Raw genomic sequence first — 26,671 nt, 5'->3', positions numbered from 1 at the left:
GCTTGAGATAGCTGCCTTTAGCCACCCCCGACTGTGGCAGAAAGCAGGAACCGAGTTGTGCCCCACAGTTGGAATCTGATCCAGAACCCTGTTGTGGTGGAAACATCTCCAGGTTATACCCAGGACTCCTCGCATTCCAGTGAATTCTGGAGTAAAGACGGTATCGTTCAGCCCAGGCCATGCTGTGCCCTGGGAGTGCGTATCATTCTGTGGTTCTCTGCCCATGTCCAGAGTGGTCTGGAGAATCCTCTCCAGATTCTATACCATTTGGCACAGGACGGATTCATCCTTTTTCATTCACCCTTGATAGAAACTTGACAATGGGTAACCAAGCCATGTTAGTCACCTTCCCTATCCCAATTCATTCACCTGTGAAAATCAGCTACATGCATGTGAGAACCAGTCCCAAGACTTGCACTACTTAAAACAAACTAAGGCATCCAGAGAAAAGGAATGGGGGTGTTTTACCAAGTCTCCCCCCCCCCCCAGTCCCCTGCCTGTAAACTTGAACTGGGCAATTATTTTTTGAGGAAACATGAACCCCCTGCTTACCTGATCACCTGTCCTCTTCCAGTGTTCCCCTTTGCCAGGACCATATAACACACTTCTTCACTCATTCTGTTCACAAGAATCACATTTTGCCTAAGAAAATTTCCCTGAACTAGAGTAAATTCCCTCTGAATCACGGATGTACTGACTCAGGGTTATCTTCACAGACACATTTTATTTATTGAAAACCTTCCCTTTAACAGGTTCTCAAGGGGGCTTACAAGACTTTACGGCAAAACAAAAGCATTAAAACACTAGTATAAAAGCAGTCAGCAGAATTAAAAGCAAACACCAACAGCAAAGAAACAAAACACAGAGAGTGAAAAAGCCTGGGAAAAGGAAAAGGCCTTTCCCAGTGCCAAAATGACATCAAGGTAGGTGCCATGTAAACCTCCTTGTGGAGAGCATACCATAGTTGAGAGGCCACCATCAGATAGTCAGCAACCTTTCCCCTGTAGCCACCTGTCATACCTCAGATGGAGGGGAACCCAAAGAAAGGCCTCTGCTGAAGCTCTCATTGTATGGGTGGATGAGCAGGCACAAGTGAAGACCAGCAGTCTTTCAGACATCCTGGTCTGAAGCCATAAAGGCTTTTAAAGGTCAAAATCCACACACTGAACTGAGCCCAGACACAGACTGAAAGCCAACTAAGTTGGTGAAGCCTAGGAGTAATGGGATCACAATGCCTAGATTCAGTTAATAGACTCACAGTTGTACTTTGAACTAATGGAAGCTTCTGAACTGCGTTGTAATGCATCCCTATATACACTGCATTACAGTACAGTGGTACCTCGGGTTACGAGCTTAATTCGTTCCCGAGGTCCATTCTTAACCCGAAACCGTTCTTAACCTGAGGTACCACTTTAGCTAATGGGGCCTCCCACTGCTGCCTCGCCACCGCCACGCGATTTCCGTTCTAATCCTGGGGCAAAGTTCTCAACTCGAGGTATTACTTCTGGGTTAGCGGAGTTTGTAACCCAAAGTGTTTGTAACTTGGAGAAGTTGTAACCAGAGCTACCACTGTAGTATAATTTGGAAGTTACCAAGATATGGATCACAGAGACCAAGGTATCTGTCTAGATACAGTTGTGGCTGGTGCACCAGTCTAAACTGGTATAACATGCTCAGCACCACAGAGGCAAACTATGCCTCAGGTGGCAACGATGGATCAGTAGGCAATCCCTCTTCAGAGGGGTTGCACTCCAGCACAGGGTGAACATAAGCAACATGGGGAGATGAATCATCTCCGTCCTGTCTTGTCTAGGCTGAGCTTCATGTTCTTTGCCTTCACCCAGTTAATTACTGAACCCATCTAGTCCTGGTTTATCACCATCATCACTTAATATGAGTTCGGTGAAAAAGAGAAATAGAGCTGTCATCTGCATATAGATACAACTAATTTCAACTTCCCTGGTGATGACCTCACTCAGTAGTTTCATTTGTATGGAGGACAAAGATGTCAGGAAGTCAAGCAGTGGTTCCCCCTGCACCACCTTCTGAAATTGGCTGCCCAAGTAGGTGTGCACACTTTACTGTGCAAAAGAACCCCCCTTTTTTCTTTCCCTATTTCAAGCCTTGCTCTCTTCTATCATATCTCCACAGCACAGATGGGGCTACCTGCCTATATCACACAATTGAGTCATACTATCAAGTTCTCAGCTACTGGTCAGTTGGTTTGGACTCCTCATTGTGTTTTCATACCAGAGTGTGACAAAATCCAGTGCTATGGGAAGAGAACAGTAAGTAGGCAAATCGCTCCTTTGAATTAAGTGGCATTGATTAACACCCCGCTCCCCCAATGAATATTTCTGTTCTTCCTTCTGCATCTTCCAATATCTGAAAGACAAATATGGATTGGCTGCTATTGTGAAGTAGGGCACATTCCATTACAGTGGTACCTCAGGTTAAGTACTTAATTCGTTCTGGAGGTCCGTTCTTAACCTGAAACTGTTCTTAACCTGAAGCACCACTTTAATGGGGCCTCCTGCTGCCGCCGCGCCGCCAGAGCATGATTTCTGTTCTCATCCTGAAGCAAAGCTCTTAACCTGAAGCACTATTTCTGGGTTAGCGGAGTCTGTAACCTGAAGCGTCTGTAACCTGAAGCGTATGTAACCTGAGGTACCACTGTATTTAATTGGTCCAAATGTCTTGCAGCATGACATGCTTCCTAAGGAAGCATAAGTAGTCCACTTGTTGAGCACATCTGGCCCCTCACAGCACACACTTTGTGGTAACAACATGGCTGCTCAGTTTGGTACTAAGGAGGCAAGGCACAAGCCTTTCTTCTATCTGTCTCTTCTTCACTTTCTTCTATCTGGCTTCTTCACTTGAGAGAAAGTAACAAATCCTTTTGACTCTTTCCTGTTATTTCTGCCAATTGGATCATTACGTTCATTGGGCCTAAATCCTTTTTTTTTTTTTAGCTAGAAAAGTGGAAGTTTCAGCACAGAAACCCAAGAGTTGTGCAGCTGAAATAATGCAGTTTCCAGTCTTCAACTACCCCCATTCAACTACCCCCATTTGTGTGTAGCATGTGCCACAAGCAGAGGATTAATCAAGGCACAGCTTGTCATATGTATTCCTATTCTGAAAGAGGAATATATGTTTTTAAACAAAGCTGGTCTTCCAGAATGGAATAAAACCGCCACAATGCAGTGTGCACAATTCCCAACTTAAGAGAGCGTATCCAGATAAACACAATTGCTGATATTGACAACTACTAGGAGGTCCAGCAGAATCAACAAGGTCCTGCTCCTTCTGTTTTCTGGTGTAGGCCATCTATCAGGATGGCCAAGACAGTTGCTGCATCAAATGTAGGCCTAAAGTCCAACTGAAATGGATCCTGATAATTGGTCTCATCCAAGAAGTAATGAAGTTGGCACAGCCACCACTCACTCAAAGCACTTTACTCAGAAAGTGGCAAATAGTGGTTCTAACAGCAACCACACATATGCTTCCTTCAAACAACTTTGATGACCTTGGAACAGTTTTGTCTTGAGACGTAGAAATAGTGCTGTCTGGTAGAGCTCTGAGGGTTCCTTAACACCTTCCAGTGGCAGACCTTGGCGGTTCCAATTTCAGTGGTGTCCTGTGCAACACCAAAATCCAGTGCCCCCTGCCTCTCGCCTTCCATTGGACTTAATAGCTGTGGTGCCTGCTGCAGCACTCCAGAAGCTCTGCGCCCACTGCAACTGAACCAGTTGTGCTCTCCTAGATTTGTATCTGCAGCATCTGTTGGCTCACAACAAAGATGATCCAGGGTCACTCAGAAAAACTCTGCTGGGAACACAATGATGGCCAGGAGCATTCTAATATTTCCAACCACTCCTGCAGAAGAAAGTAGGTGCTGGCTCTGTAAACCTCAACAGGAACTGATCTGACCATGGTGAGATTCATATCCTCAGCTATGATCCTAGCACCTATCTCCTACCCTGGAAATGCCTTCAAAAGCTGGTGCCACATGTCCAAAGTACTGGAGCTTTCCTCAGTTGACAGCTAGAAGTTAGTTTCTCTGCTCCTGAATAGCTCTTGTTTTTCCATCAGCAACTGGGGAACAGGAGCTGTGTAGAAAATTTCTCTCATTGCTCCTCTGCTGGTCCAGCTGCCTTTTCCATCTTCTTGGGAAACACTCAGTATCTGGAACTACCTTGGCCTTTGGTAAAAATCAAGTAAAAAAGTCCTCCTTTTATCAGGAAAGCCACAGAAAAAATATATCCAATTAATATCTGATAACATAAATCCAAAATTATATCCATTGCTTTTAAAATGTTCAACCCACAACCAGTTTTATTCTTGCCTTCATTCATAACTCCATGAGCTGCTACTCTTCAAAACAGGATCCAGAGCATGTGGTCCCACAGCCCTGTCAACTAGCTTTTCTATCGGTGCCCTCACAATTAAAGCCAAATACTGTGAGGCAATTACCTTAGAATAGCATGCTAATTTTTATTGTGGGAATCTTTTGTCAGTTGACTTGAGAGCCTCCCAGGAATAAAAAGCAGGATATAAGCCTTCAAAATAAATAAATCCCATTTATTCTTGCACACAAAAAGTTGCCACAAATAATAGGTTAAAACATATTCATTCTTTGTAAATTTTCCAATTGGTCTTCTAGCTTGTGATTGATCGCTGCAGAAAACACTCATAGGGCTGGGTAATAGCACGACAGGAGCCATCATGAGATGCTGAGCACTTCATTTAAATAGGGGCCTTTAACAGTCTTTAAAATAATGGGATGGTAAGATATGTGTATTTTTAACAAAACAAAAAAGTGCTTATGTTCAATAGGCTTTGAAATGCAGAACAGGCAAATTCTGTGGAATCTTTTATGTTTTGCGCTTTGAATAAGAACTGGGTAGCAAAAGTTGGGGCAAGTGCCTACAGTAATGGCCTGTGTGTGTGTGTGTGTAGAAGCAAGCTTTATCAAATTTGTATGGACTGATTTTTTGCAATGTGTTTCTAGGTTCCTAAATTGCAGAGATCGCGGCTGCTACCCTGTGCCATTACTTGGGGGGCAGCGGGTGTCACTTCTGAGCAGCCATCCTGCTGTTAATTGAGGCAGCAAGCCTGTGTTTCCAGGGTAGAACACTTCATGCTTCCTGTGTAGCTGAACGCTCCGCCACACATAAACAAGATCCTTCTGAATACTGGAAGGAGAAATCAAGAAAACGGCATGTCAAGAATTGAGTTCCTGTCAAACCTTCCCGTTAACACCTACTCCACCTCCCCCCCCAGTTGAGGTGTATTAAAAGCAGAGACATCACCTTGCCAACAAAGGTCCGTATAGTTAAAGCTATGTTTTCCCAGTACAGTGGTACCTCAGGTTAAGTACTTAATTCGTTCCGGAGGTCCTTTCTTAACCTGAAACTGTTCTTAACCTGAAGCACCACTTTAGCTAATGGGGCCTCCTGCTGCCACCGCACCGCCAGAGCACAATTTCTGTTCTCATCCTGAAGCAAAGTTCTTAACCCAAGGTACTATTTCTGGGTTAGCGGAGTCTGTGACCTGAAGCATCTGTAATCTGAAGCGTATGTAACCCGAGGTACCACTGTAGTGATGTATGGAAGCGAGAGCTGGACCATCAAGAAGGCTGATCGCCGAAGAATTGATGCTTTTGAATTGTGGTGCTGGAGGAGACTCTTGAGAGTCCCATGGACTGCAAGAAGATCAAACCGATCCATTCTGAAGGAAATCAGCCCTGAGTGCTCACTGGAAGGACAGATCCTGAAGCTGAGGCTGCAATACTTTGGCACCTCGTGAGAAGAGAAGACTCCCTGGAAAAGACCCTGATGTTGGGAAAGATGGAGGGCACAAGGAGAAGGGGACGGCAGAGGACGAGATGGTGGGACAGTGTTCTCAAAGCTACGAACATGAGTTTGACCAAACTGCGGGAGGCAGTGGAAGACAGGAGGGCCTGGCGTGCTCTGGTCCAGGGGGTCACGAAGAGGCGGACACGATTAAACAACATTCTCATGGACACGCGAGCCCACACCCGCGATCCTTCTATAGCGAGGACCAAGGGTCTTTTGTCTTTCCTCCTCCTCCTCGTGGCATTTATTACCACGACCTTTATGGTACTGAAGCACCGAGTGATCTCGCTCGGGAAAGAAAACGCAGCTCGAGCGCGAACAAGATGGCGAGGAGCTATTAGTCTGGAGCCGGAGCCTCGCACAGGTTCCCTCCCACTCCTGCTTTCCCCTGACTGGAATTTTCCACTCCAGCTGCCTTCGCTCGCAGCCCGCCTCCCTCCCGTCTTGTCCACACCCAGTTGCAGAATAATTCCCGGCTTCGCACATTTTATTCCCTCAGAACTCCTCCCCAGCCCAATATATTAATACGGGGCGGGGCTAATTCGCTTGTCCGCGGGAGGGGGCGGGAAAAGACGGTGTTGTGTGTGTGTGTTGTGTTGTGTTGTGTGTGTGTGTTTTGTCGCTGTTTCTCTCCTCCCTCCCTTTTCCCGCGCTCTAATCGGGAGCTCAGGGAGCTCGTGTGGTTGAAAGACGGAGACGCAGCGCTTTTTGCTCCCCTTATAAGGAGAGGACAGGGACGGAGACTGCGATTGGGTGATTCAAATGAGCAGGAGGCTTAGCAACAGGCTTCCTATTGGCTGCCGGGCGGGGAAGGAAAGGAAGGGAGGGGGAAGAACCCACAGCGCCCCGCGCGATGGAAGAAATGGAGGGAATGGGAATGAGGCCATGGGGGAGGGAGATGGGTTTGGGGCGACAGTTTCCGTGGCAACAAACGGGAGGATTTCGCTTCACGAAAGCCGTGGGGTGGAATGTCCCCTGGAGGGGTGGGAATGAGGGGAGTGGGTCTTCCCATGGTGGCTTGAAGGAGGGGAGGTGCAATTTAGCTTGTTGGTTACCTCAGAACATTATTTCAGAAGCAAAACTAGCCTGAGAACACATTTGAAAGACGAGAAGAAGAAAAGCAGGGCAGCACACCTGAGAGACTTCTATTTGGTGTATCTATAGGACCATAATTCCCTCTTATTAAAAGCACCAGAATAGTTTCAGCTTTCAATAATATACAGTTTGCACATCCCTAACCATATTACTAGTATTGTACTGGCCTTAGGTGAGCATTAACCACTCCCATCATGAAAGGTTGCTATGGAAGAGAAGCCCTCAGGCAGATAGGAAAGATTCCTGGAATGTGCGTGTTTGGCAGCTAACAAATCATTTATTTATATGCGTTAATGGATGCATAATATATCTTATTAATTATGTGTGTGTGTTGCGATTTCATATATAAGAAAAAAAAATTAGTGTCTAGCAATACAAAAACACAGATCAGAGAAACACCTAGTGAAAGATCGCATCAAAACTCAAGGGAATCCTGGAATCTTTTTGGAAAAGTAAAACTAGTGTCTGAACACAAACAGGGAAGTGGGGTGGGGTGTCTGAAACCAACTTTTGAAAGGTGGGAGCTATTATGGGTTATATTATAATTCACATAGTGAGGGGATCCAGATAAGAGCTTCTAAGGAATAGGTTTATGTGAGAAAAAGCAGTCCTACTCCTATCCAGTTAGGGCTTTAAGAAGTTTAATGCCAGCACTTTGAACTGGGCTCAGAAACCAGCTGAGAGCCAATGAAGTATTAAAATTGGCATAATATGACCCCTGCAACCTGCCCCATTCAACCATCTAGCAGCTGCATTTTGAACCAGTTGTAGTTTCCAAGTTCATTTTGAAGGCAGCTCACATAAAGTGCTTAGATTAGCACTGTCCCAATATATCAGGTCAAGCAATGTGGGCAGAACAGACTGGTATGAAATAACAGAAAAACATGGTATTCCAGGAAATGTTTTCATATCAATAAGGAAAGGCTGGCAGACCGTGCAATACATGTTCATCACTGTTCACGAGTACCATTAAAGCACAAAACTGCCATAGATTTTAATATTTTGATAGGCACTTTATTAAATAGAACCTCAGATTAGTTAGTACAAGACAGAAAGGGGCAGACATCCACTGGAAGGAGATTTTGCAAATTGGCAGTCCCCTTACATTCCACCTTTTCTTTTCTTGACTGATTCCATTAAATCTCTTATTTCAACTCTGGCTGCAAATGGTGTTGCAAATTAAGGGCCTCTCAAGATGTGCCTTTTTATGGTACATTCATGATGATTTATGCTCATGATGGGGCAGCCATACCCGATCCCACTTGCAATACTATTTGTGCATGCAATAGTTTCAAGGTGGACACACATGGCTTTATTTCCAATAGGTGTGTGTCCAAAACTTCCTGCTGAAATCCTGTAACTTTTTATAGCACACATGTTCCGGTGTGTGGGTGTATCTATAGGGCAAGCGTGCCGCTCCAGAAAGCAATAATAGAACAATAGGGAAGCATCACAGAAGAACTAATAAAATGGAACAATGTGTGGACGATCCAGTATAAATCCACCACTAACGCGCTGTTACTGTGCCTGTTAAATGTTGCAGAATGTACCTGTAAAAAAAAAACCACCAGTCAGGAGGGACCCTAAATGATTTAAAAGGGAAAAAAATGGACAGGGTTATGGAATGAATTTGCTATTGTTGCACGTCAGGAAAAATGATCTCTGAATTTTGAAAAGTGGTCACCATGGGTTACAGCAGCAATTCCAATTTTGCAAAGATATTTAATTCTAAATCAGTCAAATGATAAAAGAAATCTCCCCTGGGACTTACCCTGGCTTTTAATACACAGTGCTCAAGTGTGACCACCTTTTCAAACAAGATATCAGTAAAATGCACTGAGGTTTAAAAGGCCAATAAAGGCTCAGCTGAATGTCTTTCTATACCAAATTAAAGGTAAAGGGACCCCTGACCATTAGGTCCAGTCGTGACCGACTCTGGGGTTCTATACTAAATTGGTGGGCCCCAAAAGAGAAAATCAAGATACAGAAGAACACCTCAGAGCCTGAGGCTGGACTATTCCCTCCCCCACCACAGGGCCTTTCTATCACCATTAGGAAAGTGCATCATACATTCTTTTCCCTGTGGTTTAATTTCAAATCATGCAGACAAACATGGGTCACCCGGCTTCATATATTTGTGGGGCAGGTGGGTTTGGGACGAAAGGTGCCTGCAAAGTTGCTTGTTATCCCTGTGCACAGTACTATCCACATGCCAACAATCAGCAGATAGTCTCTGCTTGGAAAGTGTTGCGCAAGGCCCTTTGCCGTTCCCACCTTTACCTGCCCCACACCTGAAGTCATATAGAAAGTCAAGTATAGGACTGGTGGGCATGATTGGGCCGAAATAGCCTCATGGATCAAGTGGGGAGGCCTAATTAGGCCCATGGAGTGGAAGATCTCTCCCTTGTGTTAGGGTGTGCTCAGGTGGGGAGCAAACAGAAGTAGGGGTGCAATGTCTGAACTCAGTCACTGAACATCATCACACTTGTGTCATTGAATGATGCACTTAATGAGGTTCCACACCAGTAGTGACTGTATAAGGGGTTATGTTAACATATTGGATCTACTATGGTAAGGAATAATCTAGATTAAATGTAAAAAGAAAAAGTATGGGCTGGCATTTTAATGATATTATTGTGTGGATGCTGCAAAAAACAAATGTATGAGCAGTGCTGATTCCACAATACACTGAAAGTGCCCTTAAATTATTTTACTGTCATTTGTGGATTGCGTTACTGCCCTCCATTATAAAGTTCTATTTTATTAATTGTATTTTAATATCATAATTTATTATGTGCTGTTTTACATTGTTGTGAGCTGCCTTGGGGGCCTTTCTGAAAGATTTTTTAAAAAAAATAAGTAAGATGGAAGTTATGGCTGCTGATAGAAATCTATTCCAGTACAAATGGATTTTGAATGGCTATTCCTACCTGGCTGGGAGTAAAGTCATTGTTTTGATGGATGGCCTTATGTTAAATTGGAAGCTCTTACATTAGCGCACAAGGTCCCCAAAATTACATGCACATTTAGAAAGGGTAAGGTGCAGCATGCTGCAGTTTTAGACACGTGGGAGTAAGCCCCATTCAACTCAGTGGGACTATCTTATTAGTAGATACAATATTGCATTTTGGACTAGCAAAATGTGAAGTAGCAAGTCTTCCTCGCAACTTTTGCATGAAATAGAGATAGGGTTTATGGGTCAAATTCATTTCTGATACAATGGCATGCATGCCTATCCAGAAGTAAATTTAATTACGTTCAAAGGGACTTGCTCCCAGGTGAGTGTGTGTTGGATTGCAGCCTGAGTAGACCAGTATAGGACTATGCTATAACAGATTTATTATGTCATGAGATCTCATGGACTAGAGAAGTCCGTTTAATCAGAAGCATGAAGTGTTATTTTAGACATGGCCAAAGGAGTAGGGAATAAACAATGAAGACAACTGGCAACGAAGTGGGAAAAATCCAGTCTGTAAATTCTGTGCAAACTTTAAGATCTGCAATACACACTGCACTTTTTGTTGGTTCTTTTAATCCCTTTATGGACAATTCATCTGTAATAGTGCAATTCTATATCTACTCAGAAGTAGATATTTCAGATATTTCCTTCATTTCAGTGGGGCCTATTCCTGCCAACTATTCTGACAGTAAGCAAAATATTGAGATTTGGTGATTCTGCTCTTTTATTATTTGGAAGCTTTAAGTCTCTCTCAGACCTCCCTGTTTGCTCAGAGGTGTCCTATTGAGTTTCCTTTTTCAAATCACTTCAGCCTTACCTTCACTTTTTGTACTTCCCATTACTTTCATTCATTTCACACATTACTGAATGATAATTTAGAAGATCCAATCAGTGTACAACAACAATGCAAAAGAGATAAGCTAGATCCAGAAGTCATTATCCAAAGTTAAACATTTGTATGTCCCATTGATGCCAGTGGAAGATATCTGAACCCTGAACTTAACTATTTACTCAGCAGCAAGTTCTACTGAATTCAGTTTGGAGCCTATTGCCAAGAAATTGTGACTAGAATTGCAGCTTTAAGCACATGCTTAATTTTCCCACTGAAATCAGTGGTACTTGAAAGCATTTGGCTGAATCATGTCCCGAAACTATAACAGAATCCCAAATTAATTAGGCAAAGCTGCTCTTTGTACTTATAAAAATTGTAGGTGGCTGGCACAGCGTTAAAAGAGACATTATCCCTTTATTCTCTTCTGAAGTGGCACCTGGTAAATAGTACAGATAACAGAAATGTACAGAGAAGCATTTTTCTTTATATCTATAAATGAAGTAGTTTTCAGGCCAAACATGACATAATAAATCAGTCTCAGGGGCCTCCAGTTTCTGTTGGGAACATAGCGCAAAGGAAGAGTCAGTTTGACCCTTTCCTCTCCTTCCCCATTACCTAACCTGCTTCCCCATTACCTAGCCTTGGAAGGGAAACTCCATCAGAGCTAATGGAGCCTTCCCTTCTGGAGTTAACAGCAGGCACAGGGATTATTTTTGTCAGGAAGAAAGGGTTAAACCATTCCCTCATCAGGCTAAATATTCCCTACACCTCCTTTTTTAAAAACCTACTGATGGGATGATTCCTAATGACACACTTGACATCACATCTAGTTTTCCTCTTACAAAGATAATTAAAAGGTGGAGCTGGTTAGGGCTCATCTCATACCCAGCATAATTCTTGGGCATTTCCACATGCTGCTGGATTACAACTCTCATCATCCTTGATCATGTTGGGTGGTGTTGATGGGAATTGGAGTTGTGTTTTAATGCTGTAATCTACCCTAGGACCTTAGGGTAAAGAGCAGGCAGGCAGGCAATCAATCAATGCAATGCCTATTATTATTATTATTATGCCACCCTGAGCAGCTTCCAAAAAATTAAAACATCAAAACAGTAAAACATCAAACATTAAAAACTTCCTAATACAGGGTTGCCTTCAGATGTCTTCTAAAAGTCAGAGAGTTACTTATCTCCTTGACATCTGACAGGAGGATGTTTCACAGGGTGGGTGTGACTACCAATAAGGCCCTCTGCCTGGTTCCCTGTAACCTCACTTCTTGTAGGGAAGGAACCGCCAGAAGACCCTTGGAGCTGGACTTCAGTGTCCAGGCAGAACGATGGGGATGTAGACGCTCCTTCAGGTACATTACTACTACTACTACTACTACTACTACTACTACTACTACTAAAACTTGCATATTGCCCTTCATATAGGGCCAAAGCCATTTAGGGCTTTAAAGGTCAGCACCAACACTTTGAATTATACTCAGAAATGTACTGGGAGCCAATGTAGATTTTATAGGACCAGTGTTATATGGTCCTGTTGGCCGCTCCCAGTCACCAATCTAGCAGCCACATTCTGGATTAGCTGTACTTTCTGCGTCACCTTCAAAGGTAGTCCCACCGTACAGCGCATTGCAGTACTCCAAGCGGGAGCTAACCAGAGCATGTTTCACTCTGGTGAGACAGTGTGCAGGCAGGTAGGGGACCACAGGTCTCACCTCTGACCTGGAGGAAGGTATATGGTGGGATTCCAAAAAGCAGGATTCCAAAAAGCACAACACAGCGCCATCATGGGGACTCTAGCCTGCAGCTCCCAGAAACCAGAGATGGGGAATCTGACAGAAAGAGGGTGGATTTGTACGCGAGCGAGCAAGAGAATGTTTTTTATCCATTAAGATTACACTTAATAGGTTTCTCTCTGTCTTATTATATGTTTAAATGTCAAGTAAACTGAGGCCAAAATACCATTTCCCCTTGCATTTCCCCCCATGTTCCTCCAATGTACCAATGTTCTTAATAATGCCCTGTAGTTATTTGCTGAGCTTTCTGTCTAAGATGCATATGTATGCATCTTGTATTTAGATTAGGATAAAATTATCGCCACAATATTCACTACCTTTCAAATATGCAAATCAGCGCTGTGTATTCAATTTTAATGTATGAGTAGAAACTGAACTGGTTAGTTCAGCTGGGTCAGACCTTTAGCAGGCTTGAAGCGGAATGAAATTACAACAACTTTAGTCACGGCTGAATCCAAAACAAAACTGAGTCAAACACATCTAATGCATTAATTTCCTGAAATTTTGTCTCAACTAAACACGTGCGCACACACATACACACTTCAAAGAAAGAGACAGAGAAAAAATTATCCAAATATTTTTGCTAGTTTTAATTAATGTTTTTTACCACCTTCCCTTTTTTTCTGCTTTGTATTATGATAAAAAGTTCACAAGAGGAGGTTTTTGTATTTTCGTTTGTAATGTCCATCCTTTCTTCTCTCTTCCTCAGCCTCCTTCCCCTTTACACCTGTGTCCATGGGGCAACCAGGTGGAAGTCAGAAGTTCAGGAATATCACCTGTTTGATGAGCTTCTTTTCTGCCACGTCCTAGAGGTCAAAGGCAGCGACTCTGTTCCTCGACATTTGCAAAACTGAATTTGGGTACCTCGGACTGCTGCCTCTGTGGGCCGGCCCTCAGGATGCTATTTACCTATGCAGATTTCAAATGCGATGCATGGAGGCGAACGAATCGCGTGGGTGGATCAAATCTGGGCTCGTGACACTGTCAACACGTGCATTAAGGCTGTCAGTTCTGACAGCTGAAAGAGAACGGGAGACATTTGCCTTGGCTGTAACTTAGAATCATAGGATTTTTTTTTTTAGAGATGGAAAGGACCCTGAGGATCATCTAGTCCAACCCCAAGCAATACGGGAATATGCAGCTGTCTCATACGGGGATCGAACCTGCAATCTTAGTGTTATCAGCACCAGGCTCTTTAACCAACTGAGCTATGCGTGAACTTGCCTCTAAGTTTCCCGTTGATCTGAAATACTGCACACACCTGCTTTGAAACGCATTGCCTTCCACACAATGCCGTATGCACTCACGGCGTTCACACGTCCCAAGCAAGCAAGCAAGCAGCAGAGAGGCTCAAGAGTACCTTAAAATGATTTACACGTGCGCTGGCTGGAACCCGCAAAACCAGCTACAGGTTTATTGCTTTGCAGACCCGCTCAGCTGCCGTTCTGTGATGGTAGAGCGACCTCTACTGTTCACACGGGCGCGTTGCAGCTTCGGCGACTACTGGCAAGACCGGGGCATTCTCTCTTCATTCATATGAATGAAGTTGAAGCTGGACTGCAAGCAACCATTTCCTTGGCATCCAAAGAATTTATGTGGATGCATTTATTTTTGAATGTTCATTCGCCTGCATTGCAAGCCCCTCTGAATGATGCACTTTCCCTGGTTGCAATCCCAACAAACGACAGCCATGCGGGGAGGGGGGGACATTTGCAAGCCCCTGGCTATTGCACTACAAGGCAAAGACCCACCATCGTGCAGCGGACTTCGCCCCAGATCCGGCTATGTAACTCCTTTCTCGAGGGTGGGGCTTTGAGGCTTTTGAGGGGGCGGGGTTTCTGACATCACATCCTGCTTGGGCCTTGTTGTGGGTTTTCTTTGAAAAGGGAAAATATCCTTTTGCTTGCAAAGGGGGATGCTAGCAGTATTTGTCTTTTCCTAAAAGAAGGTGGGGGGAAAGAGGGGTGCAAACTCGGGCGGCCTTGCTGGTGGCCCCGCGGGTGGCTTGCTTGGTGGCGGGGGTGGAGGATTTGGAACAAAGAAGCTTGTCTTCCCCCCCCCCAACACACCAGCCTATTTGCAACAAAGAATATCTAGTGGGGGGGAGGCAGGCAAGGCAGGAAGGAAGGAAGGGGAAAAAAAGGGATGCAACATTAATCTTCCCCTTTAGGACTCGTGGCTGGAATAAATTCCGGGAGAGCAAGAAGCAGGAGACGACAGCAACAAAGGAGCTGGCCAGAGATGTGAGCAGTCCCCTTGAGTCTTCCGTGGGGCTGGGAAGGATGGAGAGGGAGGGAGTTGTCCTGACAGCTTGGGAAAGGAGATGGGGAGTTAGCTCACAAAGCTCAGCGCCCAGAACCTCCCCCCCCACCACCACCACCACTCCGGATTTTCGGCCTGGGGCATCTTGGAGACGGATACACGATCCGGAATTGGGAAAGGAAGGTGTTTTTGGAGAGAGAAGTTGGTCCTTCCCGTAGGCCTGCTCTGCCTCCCTCTCTCTGTTTAGACTACAGGGGCAAGCAGGTGTTATTGATGATGCTATGCGCTGCATTAAGTGGATTTTGATAGAATTGCATTAATTGTACCGTGCTATGCAAATAGTACTTTTTGCAGTTGTTGGTTCCTGGTGTGAAATAACAGTAATGTGATGTATTGTTGTAATTCTGTATTGCTAAACGTGTTAAGGGGGGGGGGTTTGCATTTGTTTGCAGCTGACAGAGTTGTGGTTGGAATTAAGAGTGGAGGAGTTTGTGCAAGGGTTTTCGGGTGGGGAGGGGGATAGTACTGGGCTACGTGAGCTCCACGGAGTTGCATCCGCACTGGGATAGGAGTTGAGTATTTGTAGAGTAAGCAGAAGGTCTAGGACCTGAGCACTGCATTTGGAGGTGATGCAACTGCGAAGAGATGATGGATTGGTGTGCAGCAGCCTGGGCAGGTTTTTCTCTGCTGTCCTTACATGCACTGTTTGTTCATTCTGCTATTTAAATAGTTGGATTCCTCACAGCTAGTGGCAGGGTGGCTCGGTGTAAAGGGTGACCCTAGAGCCCTGTGCTTCTAGTGCAGGGGTAACAAACATGATGTTTTGGACTACAACTCCCATTGTCCAGCTGGCTGGGTTGATGGGAGTTGTAGTCTGTAACATCTGGAGGGTACCACATTTGCTTCCTCACCTTTATTCTAAAGATGAGGGGATTTTGGGCAAGTGTGTCTAGCTGTGCAGTGATGAGAAGAGTGTCTATATACCTGCCAAGGTTCTCTCTCTTCATGGTTGTTAAAAAGTGCAGGAGCCCTGTTGTCCCTTGCAATTGGTTACCCCAATACTTATTTACACACAGAGAGGTTGTGAGTGAGTAGTTGCAGTTTATGTGTATGAAGGAGAATAAAGATTGAGTGGCTTAGTGTGAAGGTAATTTCTCAATACCTTTGGAGACCTATCAGTAGAGTAAATAGCAGTGATGGGGTATGTTGTCTAGTACAAATGAGGGCAGGCACATGTTCTTTACAATTCCTTATATTAATGGGGAAGGACTTGGGACTTGCATTATAGAACAACTTTAAAAATATACACAAACTCTTAACTAATGTCTAAAAGTCATACAATGCCCTTTTAAAATGGGTTGGGGCGGGTTATTGGGTTGCTTTTGTTTTTATTTTGACTATGTGTTTTGTGTTTTTACATTGTGATTTTATCTGGTGAACCTCCCTGAGACCTGCAGGTATAGGGCGGTGTATAAATTTATTTTAATAATAATAATATAGGACTGCATGCAAAGGGGGAGACTGGCCTTCATATAGATTCATATTCCTCTTTTGTTTCCAAATGAACAGCCCACCCTGCATTTGAAGGAATTATGTTCCGGTTCATGAGAGATGGAGAGCCAGAGGACCCGATGTTTGTGATGTGAGTACTCCAGTTTTGCCTCCTGGAGGGAAGCAGTGGACAGAGGGGAGGGATAGGTTTGGTGTGAACTGCTTCAATACCTAACTCCCTTGTGTATCATCTCCTCTTCCTTCAGGGACCCTCTTGCCATCCACCACCAGCATGTGAACCGTGTGCTCTCAGGTGGCTTTGGTTATAGCCCCTTCCTCAGCATTGGCAACGGGACTGTCCCTGCAACACGCCAGACTAGCCGAAGAATGCAGGTAATGGAAATCTGGAGACTTTGACTGGGTCTGTTTTTTCCCCTTTTGTACAAATGCAAGTAAAGAAAAAGAGCCATATCCCTGTGCCATTTTTCTACCTAAATAATAATCAGCATTTTGAACATAGGAAACTATACCGAGTCAAGTTATTGGTCTAACTAGCCTGATTTGGCTACTCTGACTAGCAGTGGCTTTCCCAAAATTTCAGGGAGAGATAATCTCCCTCACTTCTCTGCCTCTCAAGCAGAGATTTTCTGAAAAACATGTTGTGCCACTGAGCTTCAGCCTTGATTTTTTCCTCGCAGCTGTAGTACACAGGGTTGATGTTTCACCTTGCTTCCTATTATGACCCCAGGACAAGTCTTGTAAGTCATAGCCTTATGAAGTTCATCAGTATGTCAGGTTCAGGCCCAAAGGAGTGGTTGGGTATAGGGATACCAAAGAAAGATGTCAAAAACATCAGAATGACCAGTTCTAGTGCTTTATTAAAGAAAGGTGTTACAGCAAATTAGCCTGCCAGGTCTCCCAGCCTTTATAGACACGGGACCAACATGGCAGCAAGGAGATGGCTTGTCCACGCCCAAGAAATACTCATGCCTTCTTTATTCGCAAAGCAACATTCACCACTTGGGCCAGGACTTCCCTTCAGATGAGGGCATAGGTGGCAAATACCCAAATCTTACAGATAGTTCCCCTTTCTGGGCTCAGAGCCCAGCACTCCAAGCCCACAGATCAGGATAATGTCAAAGCAAGCCAATTGCCGTATTTTTCGCTCTATAAGACGCACCAGACCACAAGACGCACCTAGTTTTTGGAGGAGGAAAACAAGAAAAAATATATTCTGAATCTCAGAAGCCAGAACAGCAAGAGGGATCGCTGTGCAGTGAAAGCAGCAATCCCTCTTTCTGTTCTGGCTTCTGGGATAGCTGCACAGCCTGCATTCGCTCCATAAGACGCACACACATTTCCCCTTACTTTTTAGGAGGGAAAAAGTGAGTCTTCCAGAGCAAAAAATACGGTAGCTTATAGCAACAACATATATGAGCTCATTGCTGCAACAACTACCAATTAATTGTGGGGTTATCTTGACTACCAAGATGGCATTTGCAGAGCTTTCGGAACAGTTTACCTTGGGTTCAACACAAGAGAGATCCTATTGAACACATCACAAATTTGTTTGGGCTTTCAGTATCCTTAGTAAGTTGGTGTTATCCACAAACCTGGTTAATTTATTGTCTCCATGGGTGAATTGCTGAGAAAAATAAATAGCAGAACCAGAACAGAGTCGCTGAGGGTGGGCAAACAGTTCAGTTCCTCCAGCTTTTCCTCCTGCTTTCTGTTCTTCATTCAGTTGCCAGTTTATAAGAAACCAGGCAGTTTTACCACATGACTGATAAGGAGATTTAGGAGTATTTAGTGTGGGGGTGAGGAAACAAAGGCCCTCCAGATGTTATTGGACACTAACTTCCATCAGCCCTGCCTGCAGGGCCAGTGTTCAGGTATGATTCCCCAACCCTGCTAGTGAGATATTTTTCAAAAGCATTTTGCAAGTCCATCGGGTTTCCTCTTTAAAATGCCAAAGAATTTTTAAAGTGAAAAATGTTCATTTTCAAATATTTTTTGTTGAAACAAGACTGGACATTTTCTTGGTCTTCCTTTGGCTCACCCACTTACTCCTTTTCTTTTAATAGTCCTCCGTTCTCTTCCTGGTTCGCTGCTGGATTAGGGTTTTTGTGTAGGGTTTGTTTGTTTGTTTGTTTGTTTAAATCTTCTTTTGGACATTGCTTCCAGTTCTTAAATGAAGCGTCCTTGCATTTTATAATTATAATATATATTTTTTTACTTATTACTAACCTTTCTAATCTGTAGGATGTGTTTTATTTGGCTTTCTATTATATGACATTATATAACCTGCAAGCTTCTTAAAGAGATTTGACCTTGCTTTTAAATTTCTTTTTAAATGCTTGTTCCACTTTTGAGAGATTCTCTATTTTGAAATTAAATTACTCGGATGATAGACTTGAGGAGCTGATGTCATGCTATAGCTCCCCCTCTTGAATCTCTTAACTGAGTGAGTGAGCCCCTTTGTTATTCTAAGATGTGGGTAGGAGAGATGTTTATTACAGAAGGGTAGCTTGTCATTGTTCTTTATGCCTCTGTCCTTTTACAGGCAGGAACTGTTTCGCCCTTTGGGATGCTAGGAATGGTAAGCCCTGCTGTTCTTCTCCCCACACAAGCGTAGTTCTCTGAATCTTTTCCTCTGAGTAACATTCCAGATTTCTTCTGCTGCAGAGTGTAATCTCGAAATCACGAAAGCAATGATACTTGTAAATTCCTTGACAGAAAAGGAGAATGTGGAGGCTTACTCTGTTCTGATAGGAGAATTATAAAGGCCATGATAAAGGGGGGAAGGAATCCCCTTCTGCCTTTCAAGAGAAAAATAAAAAAGAAGTCAGAAGGGGAGAAAATTTTGAATAATAGATTAGAGTTTTGCAGAATGGCTGTACCTGTATATCACTGTAAGCCATAGGTAAAGTTTACTGTGGTTTAAAGGCTTTTTCTGCATGCTGGTGCATTAGAAGAAAATAGAATAATATAGAATCGGAGTCTTGTGGATCATCTAGTCCAACCCTCTGCAATGCAGGAATATCCAGCTGTCTCTTACGGGGATCAAACCCGCAACCTTTCTGTTGTCAACACCATGCTCTAACCAACTGAACCATGCAATAACAGCATAAGTAATGCAAAGAGGAAACTTTTGTGATGGTTTTTTTCCTCCCCCACTCCTGCTGCTGTTGCACTGCCAGGAGCTATGGTTTGGTTTTGCTTAGTATTATGTCCGAACCCAGGCTTGTGGTTTGCGTCCCCCAAACAAACCATGAGAGAATGATAAGTCAATAACAATCCTTGGTTACAGGTCATAGTTTATTTGGAGAGAGACAAACCAGGGCCCTGGGCTTGGACATCACGAAACCATGGCTTCGCTCCCTGTAGTGCAGCAGGATTCTGAGCAGGGAGAGGAATGGAGGGGTTGTGATTTGCTCCCTGTTCACCGTTACATTGCGCGTTCACTTTTAAACCATAACTTAGCTATAGTTTAAAGTGATGTGTGATTGTGAATTTGGCTGTCTCGGGAGATTTTTCAGTCAAGATCATGGGAGTGGTGGGGAAAATGGACTGCTTATTTGGATAATGAGGGCACTCAGGGAGGTTAGCTGGTAAGTGGGGAGAATCAACTTGCACATTGTGTGAGCACAAACCATTTCCAAATGGCATTTGAATTTGACAAAACCAAATTGGACATTGGGCCATAGCCATGAGGCCAAAGAGATATCCAGGAGTCCACACATTTTTGGCTTGGAAACTAAGTTCCTGGATATATTGTTTTTTACCTTGAATAACTTGGTGCTGGCTGCTTAGTTTCAGAGTAATTGATAGTGTGCAGATCTTGTTGTGCTGACTGATATTCCAAAGAATATTTAGCCTAAATGTGAATATGTCCAAAATTGAGATGAAATCTGATGCACTAAGAACATGTACTGATGTAGATTTAATTTAAATTTCCTACTCTAAAAATGGTGGCTTTCCCGATTCCTTCCTTTGTATGCTTTTGTGTGTACGAAGTAACAACTTGTAACTTTAGCACTGTAAATATAGAACGGGGGTGTGTGGCAATGTTGTGTATTGATCAGAGTTTGGACTAGGTAGCCCTAGATTCAAATCAGTGTTCAGACATGAGTGACCCTAAGCCACTCAGTCTCTGTCCTAATTTAGTAAATCTTTGTCTTAAATTAGACTGCACGAACAGGAGGGATTGTGAGGACAAAAAGAGTACAGTGCCTTCAGTTTTACGGAGAAAAGACAAGCTAGTAGTTGCTCTTGAGTGTAATCCAGAGTATGTCCCTTGGGTTTCGGGCAGAGGCGGGGAGCTGGATCTCTCCAGGGGGGGCAGATCCTTTTATCGACACACCCCTTTGCACAGTAGGCAGCATTCCAGCAATGCAAAAGTCAGAGGTTTCTACATGCATGCACGTCCACAATCACACTCCATCCAGGAAAGCAAAAGGCATTGGCATAGTTCAAAGGCAGAAGTGCTCCGTGAGGGTGCAGGCCAGGCCTGTGAGTCCTGTAGCCCAAAGAGAGAAGTTCCCCATTCCTGATTTGGGGCATAGTCACCCTTGAAATGGTACTGTGCACTCATGAGGGTCTGGCAACAGTCTAGACTTAGTTAGCAATGGCAATAGTTGATATTTGCAGGTGTTCATGTAAACTATTTTTTTTTTTTTTAAAGGAGTAGAAACTCTGTTCATTCTATCAGAGCATCATTTGTGCCTTCATTGACTGATCACTCTCCCCAAACCTCAGCTCTTTTCCTATACTCTTTCCTTCAGGCAGGTGGTTTTATGGACATGTTCGGAATGATGAACGATATGATTGGGAACATGGTAAGACCCCCTGTGTGCATTCCTGTTGCATGGTATGAACCCTGGGTTTGCATCTTTCCGTTCAGTTGCACCACGGTCATCCCCGACAACTGATCCCATGACAGAAGTGACACAGCTGATTTTGTGATGCGCTGCTGCATGACACCCGCTGCACGGCTTGGGTGACTTGTAGACGTGGCTGTGACTTTGCTGCCCCGGAAGACAGATTCTTGCTTATGCCCAGGGCTCTGTGTACGTGGCAATTCTAATGTAGAGTGCCGTGCGCACACATACCCCTGCGAAAAATGCAAATCAGAGCGTAATATTGGGAACAGAATTCTTGAGGATCTTGGTTATCACTGTGAGAAGATATGCTTGAAATCAATACCTGCTGGAATCTCAGCCGAACTAGTAGTTGAATAAAATTTCCAGCTGCTGGATTCCAGTGCCCTGCCTAGATCATTATCCCGCCTTCCCTGACCCACAAACTCAGAGTAGATTTTGCAAAGTGGCAACAGCTGCAGAGTAAGACTCATTAAAAAAATTCAATAAATTTCTGGCCTAGTTTATACAAGTTACAGAACTCTGATTGCTTGTAAGCAGAATTTTATTTGTTTAAATTTTTATTCCCCGATGTAGGGTGCACACAGCCCTCTTGAGGCCTTTGGGGGTGACGTGGTGGCAAATTAGCTTTTAAGCATGTGCAGAGTTAGTTAATATTTTCTCCTAGTTCCAAACAAGTTGTGCCCCATTCTTGCTCCTTGAATAGTGTAGGAGGGGAGATACCCCCTTTCAATACATTTTTCAAAATGTCAAGAAAAACCCAGAAAGGAGGGGAGACTTGTTTGCAGAAATGGTGGTTTTCATTCTGTAGTCGCAAGAGTTCTGTGGATGGCTCCAGTAAGGCTGCTCACCTTCTTTGATCTTTTGCGTGTCCAGGAGCACATGACTAGTGGTTCCAACTGCCAGACGTTTACCTCTTCAACTGTCATATCCTACTCGAATCTGGGGGAGGGCCCCAAAGTCTATCAGGAGACCTCAGAGACACGCTCTGCACCTGGTGGGGTAAGAAAGAGACTGTTTTCTTCTACTAGAATTTTCAACAAGTCCATGGATTGCTGGTCCCACCGGGTGTATAGGCATAGTTATAAGAAAAAAAACTGCTCCTTCTCCCTTATGGAGTACTGAAGAGCCCATATAGAGTCCTTATGTAGGTTCTCTATCGGTAGGAGAAACTAACAGAGGCCAACCAGAGAATATTGAGAAGCAAAGCAGCTAGTAAGCCTGATCTTTATTAAACTGTTGCAACAGGGTCCTCACTCACCACACGCAGGAGGGAAGAGGAACCCAGCTCAATGGTGCACAAGCCCATATATACTTTTGAAATTGCCTAATACATCATACGTACATCACTGGAGGGGCGGTCTACAGCAGAATCTTGTCTGGCAGGAAACCTGTTGATGGGTTTACCTGGAGAGCCTTGCCATTCTTTTGTGATGATATATACTTAATACCTGAGTCCAGGTCACAGGCCCTATTAATACCCAAATGTGCCCTTAAGGCAGGATTTGTGAGCACAGAGACAATGGGGAGGCTTTTCCCATTTCCATCCAAACTGCAGAGGAATATCTGAGGTCACTGAAAGAGTCAAAATGGCTTTAGGACTGTTTTTCTGTACTGTTTCAGACATATGGTTTATATATTTCTGTATGTGTTTGCATGGTACATTTATGAACATTTATTTTATATCTTAGACCTTATAATTCTCATAACAGCATCAATGCAGACTGGGTGTGCTGAGGGTCAACATACAAGATTCAGAATCTCTGGTGGGTTTATGTTTTCCGGTGCAGGATAAATTCTTATGTAGGGCAAACAGATTTGATGACTAAAATTACCTGCTGTGAAATTTGAGGCAAACCACTTGGCTTCCGTTTGGGAAGATACAGGGAGTTAAAAGGCTAGCAAAATAGTTCCGCAACCCCAAATTACGACTTTGTTCTCTTGTCCTTAGATCCGGGAGACGAGGCGGACGGTGCGAGACTCTGACAGCGGTCTGGAGCAGATGTCTATTGGGCACCACATCCGGGAACGCGCGCACATCATGCAGCGCTCACGCAATCACCGCACGGGTGACCAAGAGGAGAGGCAAGACTACATTAACCTAGATGAGAGTGAGTGTTTCCCTCTGGCTCCTCCCCTTCCTCGAGACGGTCTGCTCAGCCTCACCCTCCCACTCAGGGGCCTCCTCTCCCCCGTTCCCATTTTCAGTACGTTTTGAATTGTGCTCCCAGTACGTTTCCGAGCACAATTCAAAGTGTTGGTGCTGACCTTTAAAGCCCTAAACGGCCTCGGCCCAGTATACCTGAAGGAGCGTCTCCACCCCCATCGTTCTGCCCGGACACTGAGTTCCAGCGCCGAGGGCCTTCTGGCGGTTCCCTCATTGCGAGAAGCCAAGTTACAGGGAACCGGGCAGAGGGCCTTCTCGGTAGTGGCGCCCGCCCTGTGGAACACCCTCCCACCAGATGTCAAAGAGAACAACTACCAGACGCTTAGAAGACATCTGAAGGCAGCCCTGTTTAGGGAAGCTTTTAATGTTTGATGTATTACAGTGTTTTAATATTTTCTTGGAAGCTGCCCAGAGTGGTTGGGGAAGCGCAGCCAGATGGGCGGGGTATAAATAATAAATTATTATTATTATTTCAGGTGATGCCGCTGCGTTTGACGACGAATGGAGGCGCGAAACATCCCGCTTCCGGACGCAAAGAGGGCTGGAATACCGGCGCCACGAGGGAAGCAATGGCCGCCGGGCCGAAGGGGCCCGCCTTGCTATTCAGGGACCTGAAGATTCTCCAACCAGACAGTCGCGCCGGTACGACTGGTGAACCCAGAGCAGACTTAAGGGGGGTGTGATGCGGTCACCCCCAAATCTACCTTCATGCTCTTGTAAGTCTTAACTGTTGCCCTTCGCATGCATGCTGTGCCCCAGGGTATGCCTGCCCAGCTTCTCAGTTGGGGTACAACCTGGCGAACCGGACTACTTTTTCAGTGCAGCTTTGGGCCTGTGACTTACCTCTGTGCCCAGCAGTGGTCACCTTCATTTTTTTTAGTATTTTTTAAAACACGCACACACACACATACTGGCATATACAGGAAAACAGCATGCACATGTGCCTGGCTAGGCCTTAAAGTTGGTGATATTTACAGAGCATGTTAAGGTGCAGCAGGCTGCCACAAGCAGGGCGTAGGAGGGAGTCATGGATAAGAAGAAACCTGAGCTTTCTGGAAGGAGGGTTGTTGCTCTCCGTGTGTCAGAAGCAGAGGCTTCTGGGAATTACAGAGAATGAGGAGTGGTTGACGAGAGATTATTTTGATAAAATCTAATAAAACGCTTCGAAACATAGTAGGGTATATGATTCATCTGGTGGCTCCTGGTGCAATTCTGTTTCTGAAAAGAAGCCTGATAGAGCTTTGTCGTTACTTTTATGGGAGGCCGTCAGGGAGCGCTATGCATGCTACCCTGAGTCTTGAGCAAAGGCAGTTTGCAGGGCGGAAAGTTAGTCCAAGGCCCTTTGCAGCCCTGGAAGTGGGTCCCAGAGGTTCCATGCTTTTTCCAGTCAGGATCTCATTGTGGAGAGAATCAACAGCTAATGCTTGTGCTTCCACTGAGCACCCACAAGAATAGAGTATTGCACCATCTTTTCAAAAGTAATCTCTTATTCTGCTGGGCTGTTCATCTTCCCAAAGGCACACCTGGCTGCAGCCACGATTGTTGATAACATAAGGAAGGGAGGAATCTAAGGGCACCATCACATCATCAGATTGCAGCCACACTTAGAAATAAATCCAAACCTGTTTCAATGAGGTTTATTTCAAAGTGAATAAATTTGTTGCCTTGGTTTGAAATGGGGCAACTGTCCTCACTTGTCTTCAGGAAGTTTTGGAATGATTGCTTTTAGAGGCTTTTTAGGCTTGTCTTGCAAAGAGAATTCCCTTCTCACACAACCACAGTTGAGAGCAAGGGAGGCTGTAGTATGGAAATGTTGTAAGTTAGGGTTGGGGAATAGCAGATGTTGTTAAAGACTCCAGCTCCCATTTTCCCTGGTCACTGGCCATGCTGGCTGGGGATGATGGGAATTGGGGGGTCCAGAAAAATCTGGAGGACCACAAAATAGTCCTCTCTGGCCTGAGCCATGAGCAAGGTACACATACCATGCCAGGAACTAGGCACCTGAGCTGCTTTAAAAAAAGAAAGAAAGAAAGAAAACTTGGATTTAGTTTCTGCTGATAGGTTTGATTGAATGAAAGCAAATTCTCATTTGGCTCAAGTGGCTAAAGATGCTTTAACAGTGTTCAAAGCTAGAGGTTGACTTACTGAGGTGGTACATTTCAGATTAGCAGCTGGGAAATTCCATGGCTCCATTCAAAAAGAAGAAAAGAGTCTTCCATAGAGAAGATAGATGAGAAGGGGAGGGGGGAGTTCTAGCCTACAGTCTCTCTGAGAGGCCAGGTTTTTGTGTGTGCAGGAGCTTTCCTATAGAGAGGGAAATTCCACTGTGTGAGCCCCAAGCTGCAATCTGAAATTGTACAGCCCTGAAACAAATTGATCATCCCCGTGAGATCTCAGCCATGGGGGTTTTGCACTGAGTTTCCTGTTTTTCTCACTCGCTGTTCCTTCTGCATTTCCCTTCTGTTCCCTTTCTGATTTCTATTGTTTCTCTTCTTCTCCTCCTCCTCTTGCTCAGGTACAGACAGTGAAACTCTGATGGCGAAGCCCCTGCGAAACATCACTTGGACCTTCCTCAAGTTGAATACTAGCCTCCTGCCCCTCTTTTAAGATATAAATTAAGTGACTAACTCTCTCTCCACAGTTGTACTCCTTGCATAGAGCAGGTGGCCGAGGGGAATGGGAGGGACCTTGTCCATGAATGAGTGACACATCAATTTTACTTCGTTCTTTTTCCTCTTAACTCCTCCCTGCCCTTCACTGAGCTACCCAATCCCTCCCCTTCGTGTTTTTTGGAGGGGTGCAGGAGTGGTCTCCCTCAGTTTTTGCCACCCCCTCTATTTCCTGCTCCAAGTTTGGCTGGTTCCGAAGTTTGTATTTAATCTACCCACCCACCTCAAGTGGCAACCAAGTAAGGAAACCTGTTGACCTGCTATTAGTTTCAAGCACTTGGAAAAATAACCTTTAGTCGCCTTTGCTCTCGGCCTGCCTGCCTGCCTGCCTGCCTGCCCTGGAAATGGGGTATGTATGAAAGGGTGGAAGGGATCAGGTGAGGTGTGGACAAACAAAACAGGCCCTACCTCTCTGCCCCAATCCAGTCAGCTCCCCATCTTATAAAATTTGATTTCGTGAAACTTGTAACTAGATGTTTACTGAGTTGAATAAAGAAATGGAACCTGTAAAGCAAGTGGAGTCGGCCTCTATCTCCCATCTTTGCGTCTCTTGAGTTCTCAAGGGATACAGGGCCTATTCTTTGAACACCTGGCCTCAAAAGTCCGCATTTCCTCTTATGAATCAGTCAGTTTGACAAGCTGTGCGTATGGCAAGTT

The 26,671-nt window shown here is 44.5% G+C and overlaps 1 protein-coding gene and 1 long non-coding RNA gene across 2 annotated transcripts in view; both read left to right on the top strand.

The window, feature by feature from the left end:
• The window catches only part of LOC308466476, a 137,904-nt gene that overhangs the window by 17,730 nt on the left and 93,503 nt on the right, over positions 1-26,671 (top strand). The window lies entirely within an intron of this gene.
• MLF2 (myeloid leukemia factor 2) lies at positions 14,500-26,525 on the top strand. The gene is made up of 9 exons (XM_080987250.1): positions 14,500-14,788; positions 16,377-16,449; positions 16,565-16,691; positions 18,862-18,897; positions 21,083-21,136; positions 22,055-22,180; positions 23,130-23,289; positions 23,822-24,061; positions 25,861-26,525. The coding sequence occupies exons 2-8, from the start codon at positions 16,400-16,402 to the stop codon at positions 23,998-24,000; spliced, it is 732 nt and encodes a 243-aa protein (XP_080843376.1). The 5' UTR covers positions 14,500-14,788; positions 16,377-16,399; the 3' UTR covers positions 24,001-24,061; positions 25,861-26,525.

The sequence above is a fragment of the Podarcis pityusensis genome (genome assembly GCF_964106645.2).
Source record: "Podarcis pityusensis genome assembly, chromosome: 17".
NCBI lineage: Eukaryota > Metazoa > Chordata > Lepidosauria > Squamata > Lacertidae > Podarcis > Podarcis pityusensis.
This window is presented reverse-complemented; position numbering and strand designations above follow the sequence as displayed.

Coding starts and splice junctions, on each gene's coding strand:
- MLF2 (XM_080987250.1), top strand. CDS start 16,400: ATGTTCCGGTTCATGAGAGATGGAGAGCCAGAGGACCCGATGTTTGTG. Junction 16,450..16,564: donor GAGGACCCGATGTTTGTGAT/GTGAGTACTCCA, acceptor CTCTTCCTTCAG/GGACCCTCTTGCCATCCACC. Junction 16,692..18,861: donor AGACTAGCCGAAGAATGCAG/GTAATGGAAATC, acceptor GTCCTTTTACAG/GCAGGAACTGTTTCGCCCTT.